At 57.9% G+C, this 11602-nt stretch overlaps 1 protein-coding gene across 1 annotated transcript; it reads left to right on the top strand.

Annotated features, from left to right (window-relative positions):
• Positions 1-4306: 4306 nt before the first annotated feature.
• ZNF365 (zinc finger protein 365) lies at positions 4307-10988 on the top strand. The gene is made up of 5 exons (XM_081330141.1): positions 4307-4383; positions 5530-6275; positions 7673-7853; positions 9480-9517; positions 9666-10988. The coding sequence occupies exons 2-5, from the start codon at positions 5557-5559 to the stop codon at positions 9919-9921; spliced, it is 1194 nt and encodes a 397-aa protein (XP_081186267.1). The 5' UTR covers positions 4307-4383; positions 5530-5556; the 3' UTR covers positions 9922-10988.
• Positions 10989-11602: the final 614 nt, after the last annotated feature.

Below are 11602 nucleotides of genomic sequence, written 5' to 3'. Positions count from 1 at the left end.
TGCCCCCAACAATCTGGGTCCTCAGATTATTTATTTATTTATTTATTTATTTATTTATTTATTTATTTATTTATTTATTTATTTATTTATTTATTTATTTATTTATTTTATTACATTTATATCCCGCCCTTCTCCGAAGACTCAGGACGGCTTACAAGCTTAGCAGTAGCCTTCATTCTCTGTATATGCCTGCTTATTAGGGCTTTCACACACACCCCCAAGCGGCATTATTACAAAGTCAGCTTATTGCCCCCAACAATCTGGGTCCTCAGATTATTTATTTATTTATTTATTTATTTATTTATTTATTTATTTATTATTTGATTTGATTTGTATACCGCCCTTCTCCCTAAGGACTCAGGGCGGTGAACAGTGACATAAATGTCAAAATGCACAAATACAGAAAATTGAAAATGAATTAAGCCCTACCGCCCAAACGTAGAAGATAAATTAAAACCACAATTAAAATTAAACCCCTCAGACCAGACCGGATTGCTTAAATAGATGTGTTTTTAGATCGCGTCGGAAGGAGCGCAGGTCGGGAGCCATCCGGAGCTCAACCCGGTAAATGGTTCCATAGGTCAGGCGCGCCCACAGAGAATGCTCTCCCCCTGGGAGCCACCAAGCGGCATTATGGTAAGGGAGGGGCCGAGACCCCCCCATAAAAACCTCTGCTCGGGGGCTGCTCTCTGTCTGCCCTTTTTGTTCTTTCTTCTGCTTGCTTGCTAGCTGATCCATCGGCTCGACCCGGGCATGGATGCCTCCACGCCAGGGAGCTCTTTCTATTTATTTTATCGTTAAATAAAGCTTTGACTGATTGCATCCCTTGCGTGATGCCTTTTACTTGGAAGCACCTTAACGAACCATCGACCTCGTGAGACCATCTCACACTCCTAATTTCTTTCGCAGATGAAACGGCCCCGGTAAGGGGCGGCGGAATAAAGGAACCCGCGGAAGAAGAAGGAGGAAGCCCAAAGGCGCACCGGGGCTTTCCGCCGCTGGGCTTCGACGAGCGCGGCTGGTGGTTGGACCATCCCACTGTGGAAGAGGAGAGCCACGTCGCTTCGTGGCGGCTGAAAGTCGAGAGGACTCGGGGAGGGGGCCGCTCTTCCGACTCACAGGTTCTGCAACCTCCTCCCCCCCCACACACACACTTTCTGGGCATAATAATAATAATTCCTGCTCAGGCAGGAAACCCTATACCATTTTAGACAAATGGATGTCCAGCCTCTTCTTAAAAACTTCCAGTGTTGGAGCATTCACAGCTTCTGGAGGCAGGTTGTTCCGCTGATTAATTGTTCTAACTGTTAGGAAGTTTCTCCTTAGTTCTAGGTTGCTTCTCTCCTAGGTTAGTTTTCCTGCCTTCTTGTCATGCCTTCAGGCGCTTTGGAGAATAGCTTGAGTGCCTCTTCTTTGTGGCAGCCCCTGAGATATTGGAACACTGCTATCATGTCCCACCTCGTCCTTCTCTTCATTAAACTTTGTTGTTGTTAGCTGTGAAGTCGTTCATTAAACCAGACATACCCAATTCCAGCAACGACTGTTCATAAGTTTTAGCCTACAGTCCCCTGATCATCTTTGTTGCTCTTCTCTGCACTGTTTCCAATATCTCAACATCTTTTTTACATCGTGGTGACCAAAACTGGGTGCAGTATTCCAGGTGTGGCCTTACCAAGGCATTGTAAAGAGGTATTAATACTTCACGTGATCTTGATTCTATCCCACTGTTAATGCAGCCTAGCACTGTGTTGGCTTTTTTGGCAGCTGCAGCACACTGCTGGCTCATATTTAAGTGATTGTCTACTAAGACTCCGAGATCCCTCTTACAGTCACTACTATTGAGCAAGGTACCCCCCTATGCTATACCTGTGCATTTGGTTTTTCTTGCCTAAATGTAGAACCTTACTTTTTTCACCACTGAATTTCATTTTGTTAGATAGCGCCCAGTGTTCGAGTCTGTCCAGATCCTCCTGTATTTTAAGCCTATCTTCTGGAGCATTGGCTATTCCTGCCAGCTTGCTGTCATCTGCAAATTTGCTGAGTTCCCCATCTATCCCCTCATCCAAATCGTTCATGAAGACGTTGAAGAGCACTGGGCCCAGAACACAGCCCTGGGGCACCCCACTACACACTTCCTTCCGTGTAGATGCGGTTCCATTGAGGACCACACGCTGAGTACGGCCAGTCAGCCAGCTACGAATCCGTCTGCAGGTGATGCTGTCTAACCCACATTTGGTTGGTCCGCCTGGGCCCTCAAGGGGTTTCCAGGACCGAAGGTGCCAAGGACTCCTTTCTCTGCCCTCAGAAACCAGGGGAGTAGGAGGGGCTACTCTTTGCGGCCCCCGCCGCCCCCCGGGCCACCCTTCGGCTGCTGCTGGGCGGGCGTAGCGGCGGGCCAGTTCCAGGTTGCCTTGGCAACGGGAAGAGCTCCCAGGAAGCCTTTTCTCCACCCACCCACCCACCCCCCTCCGCTTCAAGGAAGCTCCCGGTGCTTCGCAAGCCGGGAAGGGCGCCGAGCGAGGAGGTCTCCTGCCCCCCCCGGGGGCTCCATCGCTTCCTGGGTACCCGAAGCGGGACTCCTGGCCCGTGATCAGCGGGGGCTTGGATAGGAAGCCCTTGCGCAGAACTTCTCTGGGCGAATAAAGAGCCCTTTGCTGTCGCCCAGTGGCAACTGGAGCCCGTAGCGCAAGGGTGTCAAACTCAATTTCATTGAGGGCCGCATCAGCATTGCGGTTGCCCTCAGGGGGCCGGATGGGTGTGGCCAGGGTGGGCGTGACTAACTGGGTGGGCGTGGCTGGAGTGCGTATGGCCTACTGGGTGGGTGTGGCCAGCTCTACATCGTTGGCATCAAGGGTGCCTATGGGGGCCTGGGCAGGAGTGGGACAGATCTGAGGGTCTCTGGCAGAAGGAGGGTCTTTGGGCCAGGGCCAAGGCAGTGGGGGCCGTTCCCTCACTGTTTCCAGGATGGCTTCGCGGGCCGCATGAAACCACTTCGCGGGCCGGATCCAGCCCCCGGGCCTTGTGTTTGACATGTCTGCCGTAGCGGGTTGTTTTGCTCCCAGCCCCACCACAGGACCCTCTTATGCCAGGTTGTCCCTTTGGGCATTTAAATTCCACCACCGCGGCCGCTGCCCTGGCTGCTGCCGTGCCTCTCTCGGGCAGCCAGCAGCCAGGGAGGCGGCTCTGCCCGGGCAGCTTCCCCTCGAGCGGGGTGCGGCGCTTGCACCGACCCCCGAGGAGCCGGGCTGCGCCTGCCTGCCACTTCTTCGGCTCCATTCACGGAAGGGCCCAGAGGTGGCCAGTGTAAAGTCACGTGCTTCACATAGAGACGGACACAGAGCTGGGGTAAAGATGAGTTTATTCTGAACAGAACGAACTGGGAAAACAGGGAAGCCTGGCGTCTATTTGTACCTGCCCAGGTGGATGGCATCCAATCAGTTCAAACCTGGGCTTCCTGCCAGTGCAGGTGACAATGGGTGTAGATCCTGGCTTCCCACCAGGCTGACCATGCCTGGGGCTGTCAACAGCTTAAGTCAGGGGTGTCAAACTCAATTTCATTGAGGGCCGCATCAGCATTGCAGTTGCCCTCAGGGGGCTGGGTGGGTGTGGCCTGGATAGGTGTGGCCTACTGGGTGCGTGTGGCTAAAGTGCATATGGCCTACTGGGTGGGCATGGCCAGCTCTACAACGTTTTGCATCAAGGGTGCCTATGGGGGCCTGGGCAGGAGTGGGGCAGATCTGAGGGTCTCTGGCAGAAGGAGGGTCTCTGAGCCAGGGCCAAGGAAGTGGGGGCCGTTCCCTCACTGTTTCCAGGATGGCTTCGTGGGCCGCATGAAACCACTTTGCGGGCCGGATCCGGCCCCTGGGCTTTGTGTTCGACATGTCTGGCTTAAGTCATTAGGCTTATCCTGAGCGAGCAGTCATCGCCCGGAGCTGTCCAACCCCTCTGCTGATCTGCACCATCAGCCTCCTGCTGTGCTGTCCTTTCTGTATGCTGGGAGGCATACACTGCAGCCAGCCACCTGCGGGGCATCCCAAAATCCCAGGGGGGGGGCCTTTTGGCAGCCAGCCGGCCCTTCTCCTCCGCACCCGCGGGAGCCCAGGGAATCCCGCCCCAGAGCCGGGGGAATTGCTCGGCCCTCGCCCCGCTCGCTCTACCGCCGCAGCACGGCGGGGGGGGGGGGAGAAGGGGGGGGCTGGTTAGAGTGTCGTTCTGCCGTGATTTACGGCTCTGCTGCAAACGGCTTTCCACCCCCACCCCCCCCACCCCCGCAGCCGCCTCGGATGCGCGGCGCAGGAAGCGCAGCTCGAGCGCGGGACCGGCCGGAGGGAGCCGGGCCGGGGCAGCCGCGGCAGGACTGCAGCAGCGGCAGCGGCTCCGGAGGTGAGTGCGGGGGCGACGGGACCCGGCCTGCGGGACCCGGCGGCGGGGCTAGCACTGACCGGAGCGGACAGCCTCCCCCGCGCCTTCCTTCCCGCGGAGAGCCCGGCGCAGAGGGTCGCGGAGCGGAGGAGCCGCTTCTCAGCCCGGGATCCCGCTGGCTCGGGGGGGGGGGGGTCCCCGAGCCTGACGTCAGCCCAGGGCCCGGGAGCCTCCCTTCGGTCCTGGGGTGGGGTGGGGGGGCGGACGCCTCGATTTCCCTTGGTGCCTGCCGGGAAGCGAGGGGGGCGGTTCGGGGAGAGCCCCCTGCAAAAGGCCGGCCTTATTCCGGATCGGCAGCCCTCTCGGGGGCGCGGGGGGGGGTGGGGTGGGGGGCGACGGGGAATATCTCCGGCAACCCCGCCCCGCCGCCTCCTCCTCCCCGGCTTACCGGCCTGGAGAGGCTGCTTAATCTTCGGAGTCAAACAAGCGCGAAGAGAAGCTTTGGGGGGACAGCTTTCCCGCCCCCCCCCCGAAACAGCGAGGAGGTTCGCCTGGCGGGGGCGGGGGTCCCCGCTGCTGCCTCCAGCCGAGGGGGAGACGCTGCCTCCCGGTGGAAGACGCGCGGTGCTGCTCCGCTCCCGGAGGGGCTTCGGCCGCCTCCAGGAAGACGTGTTCCCCCCCCCCCGAACTGCTGAGCCCCTGCAAAGCATCAGCGCCCTTCAGAAATCCCTTTCCGTCCCGAAGAAGCCCCCGGCTGCGTGTGTCCCCCCATCACCCCCAGCCCAGGGAGGCGCCACTGCTGGGACCCTCGTTCTGCACCCTGCCCCCCAGGAGCAGCCCCAGGGGCAGGATGCAGAGACACCCAGTCCCGGAGCAGAGCAGCCCCGCCCTCTGCCCCTCCCCCACCTCCGTCCTTCCCCCCCCCCCCCCCGGTTCTCAGGAAAACTGCCCCCGTCAGGCAGATCACAGGGGATGGAGAGGCCGACCCACCTGCTCTTTGCCTGGACCCACCCGAGGGGTGTGAATTAGCCTCCCTCGGAGTTTGCTGGCAATATCTCTGCAGCCAGCGAAACTGGGCCCTGCCGGGTGATGGGATTTCTAGTCCGGAATGCGTCCTGGTGACTGGCCAGAAGACCCTCACTAACCTCCCCGTTCCTCTTCCCCAAGGACGACGGCTGCAGGACTGGGGAAGGAATGCAACAGAAGGCCTTTGAGGACAGCCAAGCCACGTGGGAGGAGTCACTGGAAGATGCAGGGGCCCGGAGGCCCTTCCGCTGCCCCCGGTGTGGGGACCACGCCCGGTTCAGGAGCCTGTCCTCCCTGAGGGCCCACCTGGAGTACAGCCACGCCTTCGAAGACCGAAGCCTCCGGCCCTCAGGAGGCCTCTTCTCTCCCCTCAAGGAGGGCCGGGGCTCCTGTTCCTCCTCCCGCCCCCAGACCCAGGGCACCTTCCGGGATGGGGGCAGCGGCGTCCTGAAGCCACAGCTCTCCTACCTGAACTTCTGCGAGCCGGAGGACCCGCTGCCCAGGCGGCCTCTGGCCGGGGAGGCGGAATGGCCGCCCGACTTGGGCTCCAGCCACGCCTCAGCCGAGCCGGCCTGGGACCCCGCCTGGAGGGCCCTGGAGCCCGGCGCTTCCTTCGAGGCCCACGTGCGGGAAAAGTTCAACCACATGGTGGAAGCCGTGGACCAGACCATCGAGAGGCGGATGGAGAACCTCTCCCGGGAGCTCTCCCGAAAGACGGCCCAGCTCCTGGAGGTCCGGGCGGCCTTTGTGCAGCTCTCCCAGAAGAAGCAGGAGGTGCAGCGGCGCGAGAGGGCCCTGAACCGGCAGGTGGACGTGGCGGTGGAGATGATCGCGGTGCTGCAGCAGCGGCTCACCGAGTCGGAGGAGCAGCTGCACCGCAAGGAGGAGTAAGTCAGAAGAGGAGAGGGAAGCGGGGGGGGGGGAGAAGTGGCCTCCCACCCCACGCCTTGACCCTGCTCCTGGAGAGGGGTTATGGGGGAGGGGACCAGGTGGGGGGAGGGAGGGAAGGTCTCTCCAGCCATGTGCCGGCTGTGACCCTTCCCACTGACGGAAGGGCCGTAGATGGCTGTGCTGGCTGGCCGGACAGGTGGGGCCTGTCGCCTGTTCTCAGAAGCCTCGGGAGAAACCTTTCTCAAGCGCTCAGGTGCACAGATGTGTGTTTTCACTTGCTTAGTTACCTGCTTTCCTCCAAGTCTCCCCTTTGGGGCCTGCCCTTCACAACAGATCCCCTGGGGGATCCCCTCTCTTCTCACAAAGGCAGCCAGGAGGCCTTGCAGCAGGTCCCCAGCTGAATCGCAGCCGTGTCTGATAACGGGAGAAATTGGGGTGGGAGGGAAGCCGGAAAGGACGGCTTTTGAAGGACTCTGTCTGGCTCAGCCACATCTCCCCTTACTGGAGAGTCCCACGCCTGGACTGAGGGGTCTTTGGGGAGGGGCTCGGGCATTGAGCTGTGGTGTCTGCAGCCAATCAAACACGCTGGTGCTTTGCAAGGGCCCCCAATCAAAAGAGGAGGAGAAAGTGGAGGCAAAAGTTTTTAGGCTCTTGCTGGAAGGGCGGGGAGGGGAGGAACCCCCCCCCCTTCCAGTGGGAGAATATGCCAGAGCAGAGAAGGCTTTGCCCAAAGGGCCTCTCCCTCCAGGGCAGGAGAGGCATCTGGCTTCCCTTCTGCAGGCCTCTGGCTTCCGTTTCCCACAGAATTCCTCAGCCCAGGTTTACATGGGGTTAAAAAATGCCCTGGGGTCTGTGGGGGTCTCGAGCCGGCCACAAGAGCCTCCCTGTTTGGACGGACCTTGCAGTGCGGCTTCTTGTGCCTGGGCCGGAGGGCTTTCTGGGTGGTGCTGGACCCATCTCTTGCCCTCTCAGCAATGCCAGCGCAGGGGCCCCACCCGGCAGCATGGGAAGAAGCCCCCACAGGCCCTCGGGCACCCTTCGCTTCGTGGCTCCACTCAAAGGCCTGCTGCAGACTCCCAGGGAGAGAGGCCCAGGAGCCGGGTGCAGATTCTGAGCACTAGGAGCTTCCCTCCGTGGCCCCTTTCCTCTCTCCGGGGAGAAGGCTCTCAGTGAGGAGAGAAGCAAAGCTTGCTTGTTTGTTGCCAGATATCATGAATGCCCCGGCCTCTCCGTCTGCCCATCCCTGTCCTGGAGAGCTGGGCATCCGGGGTGGGTTGTGGGTGAGCCAGGAGGGCCAGAACTGAAGCTGGGCATGGCCGCATCTGCCGCTCGGCAGGCGCCACCGCCGGGGCCCACCAGTCCCAGTGCAGCAGCTGCCCTGTTGCCCCTGCAGGGAGGTCGTCACCTTTAATCACTTCCTGGAGGAAGCGGCCGAGAAGGAGGTCCGCGGGAAAGCCCGGCTGGAGCGCTTCATCGAGAACCTGCTGCAGAGGGTCGACCAGGCAGAGAAGCAGCTGGAGAGGTTCCAGCATCAGCATCTGCTGGGCAGCTCCACAGACCTTGGCGAATATCTGGTGAGCAGACCCCCCCAAAGGGCAGAAGGTCCCTCCACGGCTTCACCCCCTGCCTGGCAGGGAGGCCAACCCCTCTCGGGGACCGTCTAGGCGCTTTGGAGCCTCTTGGGGGGGGGGGTTCTGGGGAGGGATGGCTGACTCTGGTGGTTGCATCTAACTCATCCCATCTGGTGGCCGGAGAGAAGTTTGGCCTCTGGGGTGTCGCTGGACCTCCTTGACCTTCTGGGGTGTCGCTGGACCCGCACAAGCCTGCAGGAAGTGATAATCCTTACCGTAGTTTCCTTCAAGATTTCAGGGGAAAACCTCCTTTAAAGGGGCAGAAGCCTTTCCAAGCAAAACAAATTGCCCTAAAGAAAGAGCGGGGTGGGCAGGGGAAGTTGCTTGTGGGTTCTGCTCTCTGCTGCAAAGGGGCCAGGCTTTGCTGACATCAGGCCTGCCTCAACTTGGGCTTCTAGGTTAAAAAAAAAACAGTCCTTAACTCTGTTTACTGAGAAAGGTATAGTTGACCAGAAGTCAAGTGAATTGCAGTTGTGTAAAGCCAGGCCTGGGGACGTGGTGGCTCAGTGGGTTAGGACGCTGAGCTTGTCGATCAGAAGATCGGCAGTTTGGCGGGTCGAATCCCGAGTGCCGCATAACAGAGTGAGCGCCTGTTACTCGTCCCAGCTTCTGCCAACCTAGCAGTTCGAAAGCACGTAAAAAATGCAAGTAGAAAAATAGGGACCGCTCCGGTGGGAAGGTAACAGCGTTCCGTGCGCCTTTGGCATCTAGTCATGCCGGCCACATGACCACGGAGACGTCCTCGGACAAGCGCTGGCTCTTCGGCTTTGAAACGGAGATGAGCACCGGCCCCTAGAGTCGGAAACGACTAGCACGCATGTGCGGGGGAACCTTTACCTTTACCTTTAAAGCCAGGCCTGAGAGTTCCGGCCGGCCGGACTTTTGCCAGATAACTTTCCTCCCTTGGTCCCTCCCCATTTGGTGCCTCTCCTTGTCCAAGCAAGTCTAAAAGAGACATTCTCTCAGAGAAACGACCTTGAAGACTTTGTGGGTTCTCACAGTTCAGTTTCCTTCCCCCCAGATCCTCCCCCTCCCTCCAGCCTTCCCCCTCCCCCGCCCCTCATGGCAGGCTGGCAGGGAGGGGGCACTTCTGACATCCAATTTGTTCAGGCAGTGTGGAAATCAGCCGTGAGAGGGTGGTGAAGGTCCCAGAGCCGCTATGTGAAATAAGGAAATCGTGAAATAAGGAAATCTCCCACTGGAGCGGCAAAAAGAAGCAGGATTTATGACATGGCAGCAGGCAAAGGGCCAGATGGTCACAGCAGCCTGCCGCCCTCGGCTCTCCAGCAGCCACCGAAGCTCCAGGACACGCAAAAGCCCTGAAGCAGGCCGGGGACCTCTCCCAAAGGAGATGGTGGAGACCAGAACGGGTGCTGTTTGGTGGCCCATTTAGGCAAATTTCAATCAAAGTATTCTCAGCTGATTAATATTTACTATGCTGTGTCATCTGGAAATAAACCCCATTGATCTCAGCAGAATTTGCCTCTATATGTAAGAAGACGATAATCAATAAATAATGATTGATTTAGTATTGGTTCAGGTCAGTCTAATACGTTCTTCCTTTTTTAGTTTACAGATCTGTCATCTCTCAAGAAAGCCAGATGCCTGTATGTATGACCGTCCCTCCCCTCCATGTGGGGGGAGGATCTGAGCTCAGGCTGCTAAAACTACCTTTCCTGTTTCTTTGCCAGACCTCAATATTCTCTCTCTCTCTCTCTTCTCTCTCTCCCCACTGCTTCTCCTCCCCATTTACAGCTGGGGATACCCACACAGTTTTTGTAGCCCCCCTGACCCCAAACCTCACTCGCTTCAGAAAGGGCGGCTCTTCCTGAAGAAAGCCAAGGATGACAGACTCGGAGGCAGCGCTCACCCCGCCAAGTGGTTGTATGAACCGGCGGAGGGCTGCCGGGACCTGGGGAGGCCCCAGAAGAAGGCGGAGGCAGCCAACAACATTGCCCGGAAGGTGAACGCAAAATCAAAAGTTGGCAAAAAGAGCAAACCGCTTTACTGAGGCACCCGTGTATATACCTGGGGCACGCACGCACGCACGCGTGTGTGGATTTGTGTGTGTATGCTGGAGAGACCGATAGGTCTGTATCCTGCCTTAATTGGCTTTTGATCAGAGTCAGGCGCTCCTGGCTGGGACCCTCTGTGGCTATGCCGAGGTTGGCCTGAAGGGTCCATGGCAATTCCAGGGAGCAGTCGTCACTGCCCATCGAGGGGGGAGTAATTAGGGGAACTGGCTTCCCAGAGATGCACGTAACAAACCATCATCATCATCTCCCTAGTCACTTGGGCAAGGACTTGGTACATTTAAGAGATAATCAAGATTGCATATGTAAATTGCCTCATTTCCACTTGACTTTGAATGAGAGGTGCTGTTTTATTTATTTTCAACAGCTTACTGTATCTCAGCTGAAGCTGAAACAAATTGAGCGTTTCAATTTGTTTCTAAATTTGGGTTCTTACCAGAATATCACAAAGAGACACTTTGGCAAGCAATTTCAACATAAATCCTTTTCTTGCGTCAATCTGGAGGAATCCGTTCCGCCTGGCACCCTGGAAACCCACTTTTTGTTTTGGGTGCAGGGCAGCCGGGCAGGGGTGAGGTGGGTCCAGAAATGGTGCTCCCCCACCCCTTCCCAGCTCCATCGCTTCTCCAAGATTAGTGTGGCTGAGACCCAGGTCGTCACACCTTTGCGGGCTGCATGTTGCTGAGATGCTTCCCAGTCGCTCCTTACAGCACTGAGGCTTTGCACAAGCACGTAATCGGGTGTGCACGGAGGATTCCTAAAATCTGACCCCACTGACCAAAGTTTTGGAAGATCCTGCTATCCTCTCACGGGGCTTCCACGTTCTCACCCAAGGGAGGTGGCTGTTCTTGCATGGGGAGGCTTTGTTCTGTACCAGCCTGCTACCGGCCCTGCAGAAAAGGCAGGGACAACCCCTTTACAAACGGCAAGAGGCTGGAATTAAGCCTGCCAAATTTATTAACATAAAACAGAGTATGAAACAGGAACTATTCAAGCGGTTGCCTTCAGCAAACCAGCCCTCCCACGCATTCCCCTTATATAGAGTTCAGGGCGTGGCTTCTCTCTGCCTCCTTCCGAGGTGCCCTATTGCCTTCCTCTGTTTACTCCTGATTGACTGCCTCCTGCGTCGGGCGTCCTTGAACAGGGCCAGCTGTGGGTCATCGTCATCCACGCTGTCAGGCTCACATAGCTGGGTCTTCGTCGTGACCAGGTGGGAGGGGCCTGCCTGAGGGCTCTCATCAGCAAGCTCTCCAACCCCCTCAGCAAGCTCTTCAACACCCCCCTCCTCCTCTGAGTCGTCCGACCCAACTGCCGAACCCACAGGCTGACCCTGAATCACAACAGGCTCTGATGAACGAAGGCCAAACTCTCCCTAGATTTCATCCATTTAACAACATGCGATTGCTGGGTGATTGGTGTGTGTGTGTGTGTATGTGTGTGATATAATGCCATTGCTCAGAGGGCCGGCTGCCAACACGAAGGGCACGGAGAAGCACCTGGCTGTTGAATTTGCACAGCTCTGCTTGCCTGGAGGGTGCCTGATGCATCACAGCCTAAGCTTGCCCGAGGGCAGTGGTGGAGGCTGGCCCCAGACGCCGAGCCAGCAGCTGCCCATCCCTGGCCTCTTGGCTGCCAAAGCAAGGAAACCAGCAGTCGGCC

The sequence above is a fragment of the Vipera berus genome (genome assembly GCF_964194415.1).
Source record: "Vipera berus genome assembly, chromosome: 5".
NCBI classification, from domain to species: domain Eukaryota; kingdom Metazoa; phylum Chordata; class Lepidosauria; order Squamata; family Viperidae; genus Vipera; species Vipera berus.
Note: the sequence above shows the minus strand (reverse complement) of the source record. Positions and strands in the feature narration are given on the sequence as shown.